Source organism: Hippocampus guttulatus, chromosome 14, assembly GCF_054856545.1.
Source record: "Hippocampus guttulatus isolate MCC_2025c chromosome 14, RoL_Hgut_1.0, whole genome shotgun sequence".
Taxonomy (NCBI): Eukaryota; Metazoa; Chordata; class Actinopteri; order Syngnathiformes; family Syngnathidae; genus Hippocampus; species Hippocampus guttulatus.
The window spans coordinates 3,856,810-3,875,702 of NC_141274.1; the positions used below are offsets into that span (position 1 = coordinate 3,856,810).

The 18,893-nt window shown below is 44.0% G+C and overlaps 4 protein-coding genes across 7 annotated transcripts in view; 2 read left to right on the top strand and 2 right to left on the bottom strand.

Annotated features, from left to right (window-relative positions):
- Positions 1-177: 177 nt before the first annotated feature.
- LOC147194506 (protein shisa-like-2A) lies at positions 178-5,279 on the top strand. 2 transcript variants are annotated; one of them, XM_086130101.1, is made up of 5 exons: positions 178-349; positions 520-595; positions 693-1,778; positions 2,586-2,722; positions 2,816-5,279. In XM_086130101.1, the coding sequence occupies exons 3-5, from the start codon at positions 1,600-1,602 to the stop codon at positions 2,998-3,000; spliced, it is 501 nt and encodes a 166-aa protein (XP_085986227.1). In that variant the 5' UTR covers positions 178-349; positions 520-595; positions 693-1,599; the 3' UTR covers positions 3,001-5,279. The 2 variants fall into 2 exon arrangements, with proteins under 2 accessions (XP_085986227.1, XP_085986228.1); XM_086130102.1 differs by having other exon boundaries at positions 178-1,778; positions 2,819-5,279.
- Positions 5,280-6,249: 970 nt separating this feature from the next.
- LOC147194507 (uncharacterized) lies at positions 6,250-11,143 on the bottom strand. 2 transcript variants are annotated; one of them, XM_086129353.1, is made up of 3 exons: positions 10,994-11,143; positions 6,999-7,182; positions 6,250-6,844 (listed from the first exon to the last, which is right to left on the bottom strand). In XM_086129353.1, exons 1-3 carry the CDS (start codon positions 10,997-10,999, stop codon positions 6,450-6,452), a joined length of 585 nt encoding a protein of 194 aa, XP_085985479.1. In that variant the 5' UTR covers positions 11,000-11,143; the 3' UTR covers positions 6,250-6,449. The 2 variants fall into 2 exon arrangements, with proteins under 2 accessions (XP_085985479.1, XP_085985480.1); XM_086129354.1 differs by lacking the exon at positions 10,994-11,143 and adding an exon at positions 8,409-8,522.
- On the bottom strand, positions 9,067-11,140 carry tmem125b (transmembrane protein 125b). Its single transcript, XM_086129351.1, has 2 exons — positions 10,994-11,140; positions 9,067-10,627 (listed from the first exon to the last, which is right to left on the bottom strand). The coding sequence occupies exon 2, from the start codon at positions 10,614-10,616 to the stop codon at positions 9,927-9,929; it is 690 nt and encodes a 229-aa protein (XP_085985477.1). The 5' UTR covers positions 10,617-10,627; positions 10,994-11,140; the 3' UTR covers positions 9,067-9,926.
- A 6,613-nt stretch (positions 11,144-17,756) lies between the features above and the next one.
- Positions 17,757-18,893, top strand: part of LOC147194509 (low-density lipoprotein receptor-related protein 8-like) — a 53,009-nt gene continuing 51,872 nt past the window's right edge. Inside the window, exons 1-2 of one of the 2 annotated variants that reach the window (XM_086128572.1) lie at positions 17,757-17,986; positions 18,347-18,463. In XM_086128572.1, coding sequence (XP_085984698.1) covers positions 17,920-17,986; positions 18,347-18,463 — 184 coding nt within the window. In that variant the 5' untranslated portion in view covers positions 17,757-17,919. The remainder of the gene's footprint in view (positions 17,987-18,346; positions 18,464-18,893) is intronic. The other variant, XM_086128571.1, reaches the window with a different exon arrangement.

Below are 18,893 nucleotides of genomic sequence, written 5' to 3' on the forward strand. Positions count from 1 at the left end.
ATCCGAGGCAAACTTGTGTGAGTCGATGAACAAGCAGTATGTTGGTCACAGCCCCCAACCACAATCAAATAATCCCCTTTCTTATGCCAATTTTTTCCCCTGTTCTGGATTGGACTCCGAGATAATCTGGGATTAGAGCGAGCAGTTCGGCCTGGTGTTCTCTTCATTCATTTTCAAGGCCAGACATGTTCAACAGCCAAAGTTCATTCACTGTGAACCACAAGATATTCAATTGCACGCGAGAACTCTTTCAGTTGTAATATGCCCATCTGACTGGAACCCTTTAAAGCCTGGATTTAAATATTGTCGGCGTTAGAGGAACGTATGGAAGGTAACGACACCAACAATGGTAAGACATCGCTGGTGTTGTACATCTGATTCAGACACGCTACAGCAGTTGTACTTTCTTTTCATCAGTCATCTGAGCTTTCACGAGACACTTGAGATTGGCATACCGCTGTTGTGATTTTGGCGTGGTTGTGGCACACGTCTGGGCAATACATTTTAAAATGTTTCCAGAGACCCCCTCCGATGTGCTCACGTACCCCAGGATGGGAAACACTGCAGTAGGTGACCACAGAATGTGACAAAGCAAGTCAGTAAACATTAAAATGCTTGTCTGCTTCCTTCGATGTAGTCTGAGATGTGCAACAAGCAGTCCATCCATTTTCTAATCTGTTTATCTTCACAAGGGTCGCGGGCGTGCTGGAGCTGCCGGTCCCAGCTGTCTTCCGGGAGTACGCTGGGACAGTACACTCTGAGCTGGTTTCCAGCCAATCGCATTGACGAACAACCATTCGCGCTCACATTCACACCAAGGGAGAATTTTGAGTGTTCCATTCACCTGCCCTGCATGTTTTTCCAAACTCTGGAACTCACTCCCACCCGACATCCGTAATATTGACTCTCTTTCCACATTCATAATTCATCTCAAACCCACCTATTTAAAATTGCATGCTCAGTATAAACTCATCGCTTCTTTTATTATTTATAATTTTATCTGTGGTTTCATTGCTCTTGTTTGATTGTAAGGTATCCTTGAGTGTTTTGAAAGGCGCTTATAAATAAAATGTATTGTTATTATTTGGAATGGGGGAGGAAACCGCACTACCCGTAAAAAACCCACACAGGCACGGGGAGAACATGCAAACTCCATTCAGGAAGGCCGCAGATGGGATTGAACCCTGTACCTCTGCATCTGTGAGGCAGACATCCTAACCAGTCGAAAAAAACCCCCCCAACAACAACCTGAAATGGCAACTGATTATTTCAAAAGGGGGAATTTTGTTGCTGACATCTCAAGTGGCAATATTCAGGACAATCGACGGTTTTCAGCGCAAAACCACTACTATGCATTACAATTTACGCACAAAGTAGCGGAACTCCGTCGTAAACCGAGGACCACCCCTGTACGTATAGGAGGGGGAGACAGAGAGAAAGAAGTAAGGGAGCGAGCGAGAGAGAGGGAGCGCAACAGGGGGGGGGGGGGCCCTCCCCCTCCATGTCATTGGTCACGAACAGCGAGCATTTCTTCGTGTATCCCCAGAAAGCCCACCTGTGGAGCGCGCAAGTGGCGCTTGCTTGTTTCGGCGTCTCAGCATGAGCGCCGAGTGCAGCGGCTACCTGAGCGCGGACGGCGTGTTTGTAGCCGCTTTCTCCTGCCCCAAAGCGGGCAATGTCGCCGCCCGTTTCTGTTGTGGATTTAATGACTTGAAGTACTGCTGTGACGATCCCAACAGCTTTTACCCGCACGACTATGCTTACATGTGGTGGCTGAGGTAAGTCTCAGAAAGTCGTTGCCGTCTCCGCACCGCAAGTTTTTTTCCACTGACGTCTGAATTCATCTGTCTTTATGCCATTAGATTTGTTATACAGTGATCCCTCACTTATCGCGGTTAATGGGTGTAGAGACCTCCCCCCAAAGAGGAAAATCCGTGAAGTAGGTACCCCCCTGTACAGTTCTATGTACATGTGTATGAGTATATATCATATTTATAAGGCCAAATTTAATGGTATGCATGCATGTAGAAGTAAATATTTGTCATAATTAACATTACTTAATAGTATATATATATACACACACATGTATAAGTTAGGTTAGTGTATAACAAAATACAGTAAACCTAAACATGAAATATACATGTAGTACTGTATATCTTACTCTATGTGATTTGCTGTTGTTTTGCTGACTTTCGCTGCCTCTCGCAGACTTTTTGCGGCGTTTTCGCTATTTTATTTTTTTGATGACTACTTTTGAAAAATCCGCGATGCACTGGAACCGCGACAAGTGAACCACGAAGTAGCGAGGGATCACTGTATAGATAACTAATCCTTGTTAATGTTACTTTCTTCCAATTCTTAAAAAAGCCGTGTCATATAAGCGCCACGTGATATAGAAAATTACTGCAATGTCATTAAATGACAAAATCACTGTTAAAACATGATTCAAAATTGTGGTCCATTCCCCCGACCTCCCTCCTCACGCCGTCTGTCCTATGTCATCAAAACATCAAGTAATTATCGCACATTGGACCAATGTACAGTGTGTTTTCCTTGCTATCACACATCCTTTCCTCTCCTCTCAGTATTTGGGCTCTTGTTGGCCTGTCTTTTGCAGCAGTGGTCCTTCTCGCCTTCCTCATTACAGTATGTGTGCTTTGCTACCTCTTTATCACCACCAAACCAAGCCGGCGTGACAACAACATACCCTTACGAGCACCAGGTAAGTTCGTGCCCAGCATCCTCATTCATTTTTTTTTTTTCAAAGGCTTTTTTTTTGTGCTTGTTTTCTTTATTAAATCTTTGTGGTTTGCAGCAGGTGACCCCCAGGAGGGATCCAGCCTCACTGGAGCGATGTGCGCCTCAGGTCCGCAGGGATTCCGAAAGCACTTCATGAGCAGGAAGTTGCATTCTGATAACCAGCCCCAAGACCCAGAGCGTCTGTTCCAGAGGTGTTTCACAGCGACTGTGACAGGCGTAAGAGTGGAGAGTCCCTCATAAAGCAATTCTAGTGCGACGGTCTGACTAAAGGAGGATAGGAACAAGGAGGAGGATTTCGTTCAATCTTTAGTTTTGCAGCCAGCAGTCTTATGCGATCCAATTCAAGAGCTGCCAGACCAGTGATGCTACACGGGTTCATACTTACATTCTTCAAATATTATGTGTACGTTTCGCCGGCTGCTCAAGCAACTCCCAAATCCGTTACTCTCAGCCAAGTCAAGTCATCTCAAGTCAAACCAGTGATAAGTTAAAGTCGATGCAATATTTAATATAATACTAAAAGGTAAAAAAATTTTGCAATTAAAAAAAAAATAGAAATGCAAGTAAACTTTTTTTATTGCACGATTCCAAATCTGCCTACATTTTTTCTCGAGCATGTCAGGATTTCATAATAATAATATTAATAATAATTAATAATATGCCGGGGCCTATCCAAAAATTCTTCAGTGTGGTGAGCAGGGTAAGACATAAAGCCATTTCTGATTATAATTATACTTTCATTATTACTATAGCATGAGCCAATTCATGTAACCCACAGGTGTCAAAGTCGATGCCCGGGGGCCAGATCTGGCCCACCATATCATTTTGTGTGGCCTGCGAGAGCAAGTCAAGCATGTGAACTTTTCCATGAACAAATTTTAAATACGTACTTATTACATTAACGTAAACAATGGCTGAACTAACCATTATTCTTGACTTCTGATTTCAAAACTAATTATCCACCAATTTGTTGTGCACTGCATATGTAATATGTGGAGGTGATCCAACATTTATACGGTGTCACAAAATTCACAGTCATCACGGCCCGCTCAGGAAAACCGTAACTGCAATTTGGCCCACTACAAAGATGAGTTTGACACCCCTGATATGTAACCAGTATGTTAGCATAACATCTTGAGTCCTGAGCACCGAGTTCCAAGTCTGATCTCAAGAGTTTTTGTTTTTTGTCAAGTCACAAGGCATCAAATCAGTGACTCGAGTCAACTCGAATCCCAGTTGCAACAACTCAAGCCTCTACTGCAGGGGTGCCCATTACGTCGATCGCGATCGACCGGTAGATCGCGGATTGGTCCCAAGTCGATCGCGAGGGGTGTCAAAAAAACAACTATTTGTGTGTCTTTGTGCATGTTAGTAATATATTGTTTTGTGTTAATGTACACTTCACCCTAATCATCCTATGAGTCTCATTTTCACAAAAAGTATTAAAAAAATAAAATAAAACAGGTAAATCTTTAACCTACGGTGGCGCGTGACTTGCGTCACCAGAAGTTTTTCGCGCTCAGCAGTCTGCAATTGCAGCTTGCTATCAGAGCTGTTGCGATGTAGCCTTTATTCTTATTATTGTCAGGCAAAGTGCATTTCGTGTACAATTCACCGATGGGACTTGCAAAGAATGGGAATCTAGAGGGCCGAGAAAAGCACTTTAAAACGGTACGTGTGAGCTACGATAGTTAACAGGCTGCAAAAGTGCGTCACATGATTCCGTGGCAGGCTGTTGCTCGGACGTGGGTATGTGTGTGCGATAGCGCGGTAACGTGTCGCTCGCGGGAGGTTGGTTGATCGAAAAATCGATCTTTGGTCCAAAACGTTTCGGCACCCCTGCTCTACTGTATATCTGCATTTCTTTATTTTCATTAAATGATTAGCTCACTGTGACACTGAAGGTTCTTGTAATTAGTGGAGGGTCTGCGCTTGTTTCTCTTCTCTTCACCAAGCTGGCCCCATCATGAATTAACCGCAGGTAACCACGCCAGTGTGTTTCTTATGTCCAGTTTATTCCGTAATTGTGTTTTGGTCGTAGCCATTCATGTCTCTGTGGGAAATGCGCAAATGACTTTTCTGGTGCAGCTATTGTACACGCTGTGCCTGCATCATAGGCAATTTACGGATGTCCGGGACAATCCAATGTACTAGTTTCCTGTTTTCTTTTTTTTTTTTTTTTTTTTTTCAATACCGTTTGTGTATTGGATTCTATTAGATTGTAGTGGGGATATAAAAGACAGCAATGTTGATTGAGAAGTGGTGAATAGACGGGCAAGGACACGCATGCACTCCCTTCTCTGTCATTTTGTATATTTGCTCATCAAGCTCCGTTACGAATAAATTCTGGACAGGATCTCTCAAAACCAAAGACCCTTTGCTACCTTCGTTCACTGACGCATGTGTATTAGATGGCGCCTTTGTCATTTGTTCGTTCCAGAAGTATTTGGACAGTTATTGTGATATTTCCACTTGTACACCAGGGTAATGGATTTGAAATAAAACAATTGTGATGTCAACACCAGCGTGACAATTTCAATCGACAGCGATATTCCACATCGTGTGTCCCAACACAATGTTTGACACACGATGTGGTATACTTTGGATCATGTCCACTCCTCCCATCACTCTGCATGGTGCCTTTGTGTTCATCAGATGCAGAACCGTTTTGCACCTCTGTATTTACATTCGCAAAGGTGTTGTGTGATCGCAGCTTTTGACGACACGCCTCGTATTGGTTCACATTTCTCAAACATTCCCTTGAAAAAGCAATTCATCTTTGAAGGCCCCTCAAAAAAATCTATTTTTCAACAGTCAAGCTGTGGCCAGAACGAAAACCAAAAATGTTACGTAGAAGGGTTTTCTATTATGTGGTGGCATTTGTATGGGTAATTGTTGGTGCTTCCCTGTGGAGTCGCTCTCTGTAGAAGCGATCGGGGGGAGGGGGGGGGGGTATTTCAGTCAAAATATCTTGAAAGAAGTCACAATTTGTATATTTGCATTCAATGTGCCATACTACGTTTCCTATATTAGTCTGAAAATAGACTTACTCTTTGGACATCTTGCGATGCATCATTCTTCCATCCATTCCCCCAAAATGCGTATTACGCATGGGATTTTATGGTACCGGTCGGCCCGGTGGCCGAGTGGTTAGTTTGCAATGTCGACCTCACAGTACGGGGGTACATGGTTTGATTCCAGCTCCGGCCTTCCTGTGTGGAGTTTGCATGTTCTCTCTGCGTGGGTTTTCTCCGGGTACTCCGGTTTCCTCCCACATTCCAAAAACATGCATGGCAGGTTCATGGTACACTCTAAATTGTTCCTATGTGGGAGTGTGAGCACGGATGGTTGTTTGTCTCTGTGTGCCCTGCGATTGGCTGGCAACCGGTTCAGGGTGTCCCCTGCCTACTGCCAAGCCAGCTGGGATCAGAAAATGGATGGATGGAGTTTACGTTACCGTTCGTTCTTTCTTGGTGAATCAACCACTCCTTTCCCAAGCTGGGAGGAAGTTTTATTGCCTTTAGGACAACGCTGCATATCAGATGTTGAGTGACATAGATTTTTAAAAAAACAATACACATCTACAGACATATAATCATATTTATCGAAAGGTTGTTGGGTGCTTCTGAAACTGTCTAGTGATTAAAAAAAAAAAAGCATTAAAGCAGCCACCGTACTCATCTACAGTCTCACCCTATTGTGAACTGCAGATCATCATCACTGTCCTCTATTCCATACTCCTCCTCGTCCTCTTCTCCTTCTCTCTCAGCCCGTTCTTTCTCACCGGTTTGGATGTAGTTATCTTCAATGAAGCCGTCGTCATCATCCTCCAATGTGCCGAGGGTCCCTCTCACCGCTCCTACTCGACCCGACACGCTGCTTGGGAATGACACCTCCTCTTGGCCGTACTGGCTGACCCCATCAGCCTCCCGGAGCAAGGAGTGCCTGTAGCTGGCTAGGAAACGATGAAAGACACGCAACTTGACCGCCACGACAATGACAAGCGAGGCAGCAATGGCCGTGCCCAGTCCAGCGGCCAGATACCAATGCGTCAAATTTGGGGTGTTGTCTTCATTCGTGAGACCTGAGAAGGCAGTAGGAGAGAAAAAAAAAATGTTGTGAGGTAAAACAATAAACGCATGGAGGATTGCATGAGCGTCGTAAACAGGATTCTTGTAAATGTGCTGCTCGAGCTCAAAGTTCTGGAACACGTCTTGTAAAAATGTGGGTTGACTCACCTCGGGTGTCGGTGGCGTTATTGTCGGCGGGATGGTCGGCCTCCGTCAGAAGGCGTCTTTGAGAGAGCCCCTCGGCTTTGTATACGGTCCCGCAATGTGCTTTTCTGATCAGTGTTTCACAAAAGGAGAGGGTCACAATGATGCTGCAGAGCCACTGGAACATTTCTCCAGCCTGCGAGGAAACCTAATCAGACAAAAACATTTTTGGTTTTTTTTGAGACTGAGGATAATACAAGTGCCTTTCCTCTTTCATAACGTCTCTTGGATTTTTCAGAAATGCTGTCCAGTGAGAAACCAACGCCACTCTGACAACCACAAATTGGAAATTGAAATTTCTGAGACGGACGCAAGTGGGGGCTACAGTCTCATCAGAAATGTTTTTTAAGCCCCAGTTCAGCCCCTCCAGCATTTTATTTAGTCATATAAAATATATTTATAAATAATTATCTCTGTATCGGTCAAAGTCCCCTTTAGCCCCATGAGAGAAAAAAAATCCTGAGCCGTTCCGGATTTCAGGTTCTTTTTAATGGAAGCGTATTGCTTCAACGTTAAGTCCAATATTAATATCGCGTAATAACTTTTTAACATGATAAGTTATCACGTGATTACGGTTCACGGGATGGATTCTTCTTCTTGAATGATGAAATGATGAACAATTCTGGACCCCCTCCAGCTTTGAAGTTGCACATCCCTAATTGAAGGTATCTCATTCCACTTCCTTAATCCCACACTCGAATATGCCCTTCACCGTTTAGCCTTTTATTCCTGAGCAAAACAAAATGCAGCATTTTTTTCTCGGCTATAGGTTACTGCTGGCAGACCCCATGAGCCGCTTTTTATGTCTTTTCATCACATGGCTGGTTTTCTTTTTACAGTCTTATTGAAGAGTAGCATTGTTTCATAGCTTGTAACTTTGATTTATAAGGCACAAAAAGTACTCCGCCAGTGACTTGAATGGCAAGAATTTTTTTTCACCCTTTCCCGCATCAATTATGATAACCTTCAACCCGATAACATGATTGGCTGTCCACTGTAGTCACCGCTGTCCCTGAAAGGGTTTAACAGTAAATAGCCACATACAGGAATCGTGGAGAAAGGCTGGAGGTTATTTCCTCGCAGGTTCCTCTCAATGTGGAAAAATATCCCGTTTTTATGGAACGATGACTTTTCACATCTTCATGACATTCGTTTTAAAATGTGAAACTTCAACATGTTAAAACCGTGAACTTGTGTAAAAGAATGAAACTTATCACGGTAAAACGTGAACTGTAACAAAGGTAAAAGATACCCGCAGGTGAATGTTAAACATCCGGCTGACCCAAATCAACCAAGTTAGTAATACTGCTGTCTTAACCACACACATAAACAGACAAAGGTACAAACAAATAGAACCAAGTAACGGTGACTTACCAAGTAGTGATTTTTTTTTTTTTTTTTGTGCGGATAATTAAAATTCCCTGTTTTAGTTTTTAAGAGTCTTGTTTTTCTTCTTCTCCCGTTTCACCTTCTGGAAGAACAACTCTTAGTGGGCAAAGGTTGCAGGATGTGCCATAACATCAACCTTTCTAAGCCGTGCCCATAAGGCAGAAGTGTTAATGAATAACATTTCATTTTGCTTTTGCTATTTGTTAACATCTCTTTGCTTTTTCAATGCTTCAAACCAAAACAGAATCCAGGGGCTCTGTTTTCGTAGATGGGCACATGTGCGCTAGGCGTAAAAACAAACGCATCATTTTCACGCCTTGGCAAGTCGAGGTTTCGGAATTTGGCACGTTTATGAGCATTTCTGAGTTTTCTATGACACACCTCCGGTAATCCTGAGCAGTTGGTGACAGAAAGTAGGTCTAAATTGTGGCCCAGGTTGTGTCACCTGATTTTGGTGGATTTGACGAAGGTGCGGGCAAAAAAAAAATTCTGCACTTGTGTGGTGCATGTAAAAACGTTCATACAGTTTGTAATGACGGTTATCCCTCGTTTTTCGCGGTTAATGGTGACCAGAAGCCCTTGCGAAAGGTGACGTAGTTTGAAAAGGTGGAAATTCAAAATGAATACCAATGAAAACAGGAAGTACTTTCAGCTCGGTTTTTAATGAAGATAATAGAATGTCAGTCATCTCCAATCCTGCTTTTTTTTGCCTACAAAAAGCAACGGCTGTTTATTAATTTGAGAATATACAGCTTTGGGCGTGATAACTAATGTATATGGTGAGATGATAAATTTGTTAGTTTGGAAAAATGTGATTTTAGTGTTATTGATTGCTCTTGCTGTTTCTCAGCATGTTGTATTTAAATGTTTTTGAAGTGTTGTTTTTTTTAAGATCTTGAAACACGGGTGTCAAACTCGAGCCCCAGGGTACAGATCTGGCCCGCCATGTCATTTTATGTGGCCCGCAAAAGCAAATCATGTGTGTCAACTTGCATGATCCTTGCTAAAATGTGCACCGAAATGCCAATTGTCATGTGTCATGAATAAGAAATGAGATTTCGCGATAATTGTGTTGTCCTGTTTGCACTCACTTGAACTATAATTCAACAAACTATTATAGTTGACTGATTTACAAACTAGTAATCCAATAATTTGTTCTGTACAAATAATAATGTGATGCGACAATTAAAAATGTGTGCGGTTTCAACGGCCCTCCGAGGGAAGATGTAACTCCGAGGTGGCCCGAGACAGAAATGAGTTTGACGCCCCTGCCTTAAAAGAAACAAGTGCCATAAGTGTTAGGTGGTATTTAAATTGGGTATTTCAGAACCGCAATTTAATTGCGGGGGTGGTCTGGAATGTAAACCCCTGCGTAGATGGGGTGGGGTTGGGGGGGGGGGGTTCACTGTGGAAAATTATTTCAAAGTGAGAACAAGCTGAAGGAGAAACAACAGTGTTTCGATACCAAGGTCCACTCGACCGCACATAGTCGCTTTGACAATCTCAGATCAGGCTCGTCTCCCTCTCGGCCTGGTTCATCGGTCTTCCTGAGACACGAAAGACACTGGCAGACCCCCTTCCCAGCCTCCTTGCGCCAATAGCTCTCCTCCTCCTGGTGCGCTCCCTTCTTCTCTTCAGGTAGACCAGCACGCCGTATCCCACCACAGCCAGAGTCATGCCAAGTCCTACGGCCATCAGCACCAGACCGGACACCAACATCTCATCGCCGTCATCGCCCCCGCTGCTGACTGTGTCCACGCACAGTAAAACTGTCCCGCACAGCATCACTGCCAGACCCACAACCAGGATGAGCGCCGGGTCAGTCCGTCCGCCGCTCTTCAGCTGGTCGATTCGGCGCCGGCTGTGCACGCAGTTCATGTCCTGGATGGCGGAGCTGAGAAGCTGCTTGAGCAGAACTGCTAGCGAGAGGAGGCACAGCGTGGTGCCCACCGCGAGACGCCACTCGCTGGACTTTCCGGAGCTGGTGGTCGAGAGAAAGCCGACGCCGCCCAGGCCCAAACCGACAATGAGGGCAACCGAAGCACAGTAGCAGACGAGGGCCTGACGCGGCTCTCGGAACCACCACAGCTCAATCTGGTCTTCTAGGGACCGCCGTTGGAGTAGGTCCAGGTAGCGGCTTGGAGGCTGATGAAAAGTGCGACGAGGCTGGTAGAAGACCTGCATTTCGGGCATGGCGCCGGCGCCTGACACACGTCCAGGGCCCAGAGTTCAGGTAGGGGAAGAAATCAAAAGCAGTTGAACATTTCCGCATCCCATCCTGCGATACTGTCCAGAGGCTAGTTTGGTCCCGATTGTAAACGATCTCCCTGCGATCGTATGGCTCATTCAACACCAAGGAATCGTTGTGCTTCAATTTGGTTGGCAGATGAAACTCAAAATAGGTGTTTGATGAATTTTGAGTTCTTGCGGCAATGGAACCAAAGCAAATCAAGAAACGGTTTGACCAACTCCAATAGATTGCAAAACTGCACAAATGTTGCTGAAGGAATCAAAAATAAAATGACCAATTTGATCCTGAACATCAACATCTGACAGGAAGCGTTATTTACCTCCATTTAGTGAGTCACTTTTAAAGATGAGGCTCACGTGTCACCGTCCGTCCATCTGCATTCCATTCCACAGTATTTGCTCAGAGGCTTGTTTGGTCTTGATTGGAAATGATCCCCGAGAGGAACCATTTCAGCTGCTGTGACAACATCTTCAGTACATTCTTCTCGATTGGCCGACAGATGAAACTCAAAATAGCTGCTCGGTGAATTTTCAGTTCTTTCAGCAGCGAAAGCAAAGCAAGGAGAGAAACGGTTACAGTGACACGGTGGCAAGAGCCTCCGTCATCACCGAGACCGTCCTGCTCTTAGCGAGTCACGAGCCCCCTACGCGTCATGTTGTTTCTCCCGGCCCCTGGCAGACAATGTCCGGGTAAAAAGACAGGTCACAAATATGGGGTTAGATCATAGCTTGAAGATTTGCTGCACAATGACCCCACACAAGAGCAGGACGCTGACTGATGAGCACACTGACTGTGTTGCCTAAGGTGGCTTGTGGTGTGTGTGTGTGTGTGTGTGTGTGTATACTGGATGATGTCAGCAGGGCACAATAATGCCATTTTTGTGATCTGTGAAGAATGGCATCACACTCACACAGCTGGACCGCACGGTTTGGATCAAGTGAATGCCACTTGTCATCAGGACGGTGCTCACGTAAACATCAGCGTATTCATGGCAAGAAAACTTGATGAGGAAAAGCAGTGGGAAATGAGAAGTCGGTCTCTTCTTTGCATGGACAACAGGTTGCATTCTTCTAGGTTGACTGTGGAGTGCGTTTGTGTTTACTTTATGTTTCTTGTCAAATGATTTGTTCCTGTCGTTTTGGCAGAAAATCTGTATCTGATTTTTATAGGTGTTTGATGAATTTTGAGTTCTTGCGGCACTTTCTCACCAATTCACTTCAATTGAACAACTCCCCGATTGTACACTCTAAGACAGGGGTGTCAAACTCATTTTTGTCGCAGGCCAGATTTGAGTTTCATTTGGAGGGCCGTTATGACTGAAACCATATAAAGAAGTCAAGAATAACAGTTTATTCATCCATTGCTTACGTTACTGTCACAAGGGGTTTGGAAACGAGAAAAGGCTTAAAGTATCACTCTTATTAATTACAAATGGGATTTTGAAATTTTGGTAGCGATTTTAGCAAGCATTATGAAAGATGACATCTTTAATTTGCTTTCGCGGGTCACATAAAATGATGTGACGGGCCAGATCTGGCCCCCGGGCCTTGAGTTTGACACCGGTGCCGTAGGATTTAATTGTCGCTATTCTCCTTGACTTCTGGTTTCAAATTCGATCTGTTGTTACAAATCCACAGAAAACTATCAAATGCAGGGCCAAATGCGTACATGTACATTTATGCACATATCTATAACCTTTTTGCACACGCATAACGCTCCCCAAGGGAAAGAATAACTACCATGAAGCCTGCTACCAAAATGAAATTGACACTCTTGACCATGAGAAGTGAGTCAAAGACAGACAACTGCTCTTAGATGACAGATCCTGCCTCGTAGCATCTGTCCTGTTCCATCCCAAATGTGTCTGATGAGGTTGAGGTCATGGGATCTCAAGTTCCATCATATCAAATTCATCCAGAGATGCATTTATATTGGAACAGAAAAGCAAACGAGCCTTCCCCCGGACGGTTCCCACAAAGTTGTGGAATTGTCCAAAATGTTTTGGTGGGAAAGAGAATTCAGATCCAACCTGGAATTGAATTTAAAAAAAATTCCATTGTTCATAGAGTGAAGCTGACAAAGAAAACAATCTTTTTGGAACCAGGTCTCAGAACTTTCTTTCTCTTATCTTTTCAAAGGTGAAAGTCATTTTAATAGTTATGCTTGGATGGCTCACTGGTGCGGCGAGTTACTGTATCTTGCTCAAGGGTAGTTAATAAGGGTCGAGGGCCAAGGGATTTTGAACGTGTGGCAAGCTTCCAAATGCGAGCCAACCACTCATGCGCTGAAACAAGCCACCCAATTCACAGTTGTAGCCCTTATCATATTATAAACAGTAGCCAGGGAATTAAGTTGCATTTATTTTCTCCATTCTGACATTTACATTAATCACGTCAAATCTATCCCTGGGGTGACATTATATCATGCCCCTGAGATGTACAAAATAAGTGACTCTGTGAGGACCATATTTCGTTTTGGAGATCCAACAGCTCAATTTTAAATGAATGATTCCACAATGTAGCAAAAGGAAACAATAAAATCATCATTCTGGTCCATGGAGGAGCGACAAGTAGCAGTTACTGACTGATACGATGGGCATGACTGAACAGAGCATGCCTGTTAACAGTCAACCCAGCCACTGATGAGTGTAAATGTTGTGGCGATGGTAGAGTTGAGAGTAGAAAGGCTACTCAGCTCGGTTTTGATGATGTTCTGCCTTGAACCGAACAATCTGAACTGAGTGTGCATTACACAACAACAACAACCATTTGTGCAGGATCAACACTCAATGGAAGAGGAGTGGACCGTATGAATTTCTGCTGCAATACAGCAACTGTCCAATATAATTCCATAATATAGACCATGGCTTGGAGTAACTGTTCCAGCAAAGAATGACAGCAAAATATTTAAGTCTGAGGCTGTCACGTTCTCATTTAAAATTTTCAAATAAACACCTTAAAGGTTAGTGTAGAATTGTGTCAAGGATGTGACATTTGGAATACTGTAGTCATTGTGTATAATACAATAGTATTGTAATATCCATCCATCCATCCATTTTCCGAACCGCTTAATCCTCACTAGGGTCGCGGGGGATGCCGGAGCCTATCCCAGCTGTCTTCGGGCAGTAGGCGGGGGACACCCTGAATCGGTTGCCAGCCAATCGCAGGGCACACAGAGACAAACAACCATCCACGCTCACATTCACACCTAGGGACAATTCTAGAGAGTTCAATCAGCCTGCCATGCATGTTTTTGGAATGTGGGAGGAAACCGGAGTACCCGGAGAAAACCCACGCAGGCCCGGGGAGAACATGCAAACTCCACACAGGGAGGCCGGAGCTGGAATCGAACCCGGTACCTCTGCACTGTGAAGTCGACGTGCTAACCACTGGACTACCGGGCCGCCCTTTATTGTAATATCTGTTTCTTGTTATTTGTGTGTTCGAGGGCTGGGTTAGTTGAGTCGCGGGTGACGTCATAGAAAGGGGACGAGTCAGGTTGGGGAAATACAGTATTGGCCTCGGCGGGTAGTCGTGAGTTGTGGCCAACAGCACCTCCTGTGAATGTTTTTATCTGCTGCCTCCTTTTGTTTATTAAAAACAAACAGATTGCATCAGCGACTGCGTGCATCCTTTCGTCCACATTGAAGGGCATTACAGTGTTATTATACAATACAGTGCTGTTAGATCCGTTCGTCTTTATATTACCGACACATAATGTATCTGACACACGTCCTATATAGAGTTGAATGAAATTAGACAGACGGGACTGAAATTTCACCGCATAGAATATTGTACAGTTTTTGGTTGAGGGTTGAAGCTCCAGTTTGAGAGCGTAAAATATGGCAGAGTGTACATTGCAATTACAACCAGCAGAAGGCAGCAGAGAAGCGCGCAGGAAGCCCTGCAACTGCAACTGCAATTATAAACGTGACACTGGCTCTTTTGCATACTGAAGGGTGATTGGAAGTTGACACAACTTGATATACTTTATATTTTAGTGGGCAAGCAAGATGATAAGACAATAAGAACTGGAGCGGGGAGAGAGGATTGAAAGAATAAAAATATGTGACATATAATTTATTTGGGGGGATTTAGTTTGAGGAGTCCAGGCCCTCTCTTGCCCCTGCCTAGACCCGGCCTGGTTGTCATTATCACAAAGGGTGCAGGTGGTTAACTTTGAACAGGGATTTGCATCTCCTTTAATAAATATCATTTGGGCCTGTATTGAAAATAATTTAAAATCAATAATAAAAATCCCAGAGTCCATGAACGACGAGACCTTGAAAACGAAGCATTGAAGTGTTCATCATCACTTCCATGATCGGTATACAGTATATGTGCATTTTATTTCATGAAACCATGACTGTGGAAGGTATGATAAACAATGACATAGTATACAAACACGTCGTTTTCATCCTATGGTTTGGAAGTAATAATTTACATTGATGTGACCAGTAAAAAAAAACAAAACAAAATAATTATCAAGCATACTTTGTTCAAGAAGGCGGCCCGGTAGTCCAGTGGTTAGCACGTCGACTTCACAGTGCAGAGGTACCAGGTTCAATTCCAGCTCCGGCCTCCCTGTGTGGAGTTTGCATGTTCTCCCCGGGCCTGCGTGGGTTTTCTCCGGGTGCTCCGGTTTCCTCCCACATTCCAAAAACATGCATGGCAGGCTGATTGAATGCTCTAAATTGTCCCTAGGTGTGAATGTGAGTGTGGATGGTTGTTCGTCTCTGTGTGCCCTGCGATTGGCTGGCAACCGATTCAGGGTGTCCCCTGCCTACTGCCCGAAGACAGCTGGGATAGGCTCCAGCACCCCCCGCGACCCTAGTGAGGATCAAGCGGTTCGGAAAATGGATGGATGGATACTTTGTTCAAGACGGATTTTTTTTTTTTTTTTTTTTTGCAGTTGTGTATTCAGAACAATTGTGAATTTGGTGAAACAAAATTGGAGGAGGATCAATGTTCTCCAGGGAGTGACCATGTGGCTCCGCCCATGTCTCCACTTTCAACTGAAATCAGGAATCACTTCTTGGGACAACTAGCTACAGGTGAGGACACAGATTTCATCTGAAATTGTAATGCTACGAAGCACAACCAGTCCAGGCAGCGAGAAAGCAATGCAGTCGCGCTCGACTTGTCCGTGGCACACCTGCTGAGCTGGCTGAATTTAGTTTCAAAGCACGGCAGACCAGTGTGAGCGGATAAGAGAGGATCAGAAGGTCAAGCAATTTTGTATCCCTGTGGCGCTTTTGTGCTCGGGTTTGTGGAGAATTTGTAAAATCACGATGAAAGTTCCTGGAGGACTGCTGGACGATATGATAGATTTGAATAGCGGATGAAAAAAAAAAAAAGCAAGAAAATGGCCCGTTTTGCTTTGTCTGAGTATTCAGCTCATGACTCCTGCGCTCACCGTGTTCAACAACTCTTTTATTAATACATACCCTCAGCAATAATGTGATGTTTCTCATTTATATGCAAATAATGTGAAGGAGAAGCACGGGGAATATGGTTTCGAGCAGGAGCGTGAACTGGAAAAGGATCCTTGTTCGTCATCCATGAACAAAACGGAGGCCTTCTTGCTCCCTCTTTGTACAATTAGGTGATACTTAAGTGCAGATGAATGTGCACACGTTTGTATTTTCAAGGTGCGGTGACTTCCAAGCTTGCTTCAACAAGTCTTTGAAATGTAGGCCACAGCATAATCACTTATTTTAATGGCGAAAAGCTCAACGACGACTAATCCCCATGTCAACTGCAACATACAAAGCCGCATGCGTGCATTTGCACAAACAACTCCTTTGACAGCCAATAAAGTTCAGGCGTTGGTGAGAGGATCGCAAGTCATAGGGGGCCTGTTTTTATGTGTTTTTTTTTCTCTAATTATGTCATTGTCTATATTTCTCACAGAACCCAAAATGGTTGCGTTGTCATGAATTAAGGTCTATATTCACCTCTAAATCTGTTACAAGCTCTCGTTTTCGCATTTCACCATACTTTGTGAAAAAAGTTCTTGTTGAATTTACTCCATTTTATTTCGTCTAGTGGTTGCATGACATAAAATAATCTTGTAGATGTATTATCTATTTGGAAAAAAAAAAGTATTTAGATCTAGATGATTTTATTTTGTGCAGTCATTGGGTGAAGCCAAATGGAGTGGATTCTACAGGACGGCACGGTGGATGATTGGTTAGCATGTCTGGTTAGCACGTCTGCCTTGCAGTGCAGAGTTCGATTCCGGCTCCAGCCTTTCTGTGTGGAGTTTCCATGTTCTCCCTGCTCCTGTGTGGGTGTTCTCCGGGTACTCTTAATTGTCCTCAGGTGCGAGCGAATGATTGTTCGTCAAAGCGTGCCTTGCGATTGGCTGGCAACCAAATGAGGGTGTACCCCGATGGCAGCTGGGATAGGCTCCAGCACACCCGCCGCGACCCTCGTGAGGATAAGCAGATTAGAAAATGGATGGATGGATACATTAGACCCATTTTTTTTCAGTGTAATTTTTGTGACCAGAAAGTCGAGCATTTTGTTTTCCGCATTATTCTATTCTATTCTATAGTGTTACCTCGACTTACGAACGTCACTTCATACTTTTCAAATTTTCAAGTTACGAAATGTCTCAACGGGAAAATATTGCCTTTTGTTACAATAGAAATGTCAAGATACGAAAGGTAAAAAAGAGGGCAAAAAAAAAAAAGATGAGGACGCATGACCATCATTTTTATTCTTTATTTGTTTTTTACATTCTGCACAACTCTCATTTATTGTACAATGATCTAATTGTAACATGTATATGTTACATATTTTGATGCATTTTTATGCTTTAGAAAACATTTATGTCTGAATTTTAGGGGGAGGGCCTTGGAAGGGATTAGGACATTTACATTGAAAACGCGTCTCTACTTAAAATATTTTCTAGTTCAGAAATTTCTTCCAGAACCAATTAATTTCGGAAGTAAAGGTAAGACAAGACTGTATTCTATTCTATTGTATTCTAGTCCCCGCCCCTTTGTGGTGTCGTGCCGGGGGCGGCCAATGAGTTTGGAGGTGATGATGTGAGTGGGCGTCAAGGAGGGAGGGGTCGGAGTGGATGCTTGGAGGTTGTGATTGTGGTGGCGTGTGGGATTTTTTTTTTTTTTTTTTTTACAACGTCGGAGACATCCTCGCTCCGAGAAGAGCAATTTTTCTTTTTCCTTTACGGGCTTTGTCTGGTGGACGTGAATGAGACGCATCGTCTCTTCCGGAAATGAGGATGGACGTGAGGATATTGTTACTTTTTTACATGGCCGTACCGAGGCTTCTCACCTCAGAAGGTCAGTGTGTGCGTGTGTGTGTGTGGGGGGGGGGGGGGGGGACATGAAAGGAGATGTGCGTGGATGCTGAATGAACCTGAGCACACGAGTATGCTGGTGCGCGTCATTTGTCCGCTGGCTATCTTGTTTCTGGGCCTATTTATGATATCGAATTGCGAATTTGTTTATGGACGCACAACAAATTTAGGACATAATGCACCCCGCGCTCGCCTCAGCTAATTGACCTTAATGCGTGCTGTATGTTAATTAGGCATTCATTTGCAAATGACAGTTGGAGCAGCAGACATATTCGTTTGTTATTCTGCTAACCCCTCTTGTTGTGTCCCCCCACCCACCCGCCCCCGCCGTCTCCCCCAACAGTGACGGAGGAGTGCGAGGATGGACAGTTTCAGTGTGACAACAAAAGGTGTATACCCACTTTGTGGAGGTGTGACGATGACGACGATTGCTCGGACAACAGCGATGAAGAAAATTGCCGTAAGTCGCCATATCGGACGTGTTGCGGCTTTGTTGAACTGACTATGATAAAATATTGCATGGAAACACAACAACTTGACCTACACTCACCTGTCAGAACATAAAATACATACGCACGCAATACAAGAGCTGCATTTAAAAAAAGAAAATCTGGCCTTGCAAAGTGAACTCGATAGTGACGTGATCACAATCGCACCAGAATGTGAACATAACATCACGCGCTTCGGGTAAACGTGTTATTGTATTTCAAAGCTGGCAGAAACATCCAGTAAAAATAAGATTCACGTCGTTTCCTGAAACATTTGAACTTATTCCGCAGATAACCTCTCATTGTTATCCATTACTTGACCCGTGAGCGAGATGTTATAAAAATACACAGACAAAGAAGACTGCCATTGTCTCTTGAGTTGAACACTTGACTTCCATGACA

What these genes read in the sequence shown, in the direction of transcription:
- LOC147194507 (XM_086129353.1), bottom strand. An exon ending in TAACGCCACCGACACCCGAG is followed by an intron (nt 6,845 to 6,998) that starts GTGAGTCAACCC and finishes CTGCCTTCTCAG; the next exon opens with GTCTCACGAATGAAGACAAC.
- tmem125b (XM_086129351.1), bottom strand. Translation starts at nt 10,616, where the DNA reads ATGCCCGAAATGCAGGTCTTCTACCAGCCTCGTCGCACTTTTCATCAG.
- LOC147194506 (XM_086130101.1), top strand. Translation starts at nt 1,600, where the DNA reads ATGAGCGCCGAGTGCAGCGGCTACCTGAGCGCGGACGGCGTGTTTGTA. An exon ending in GCTTACATGTGGTGGCTGAG is followed by an intron (nt 1,779 to 2,585) that starts GTAAGTCTCAGA and finishes CTCTCCTCTCAG; the next exon opens with TATTTGGGCTCTTGTTGGCC. An exon ending in CATACCCTTACGAGCACCAG is followed by an intron (nt 2,723 to 2,815) that starts GTAAGTTCGTGC and finishes TGTGGTTTGCAG; the next exon opens with CAGGTGACCCCCAGGAGGGA.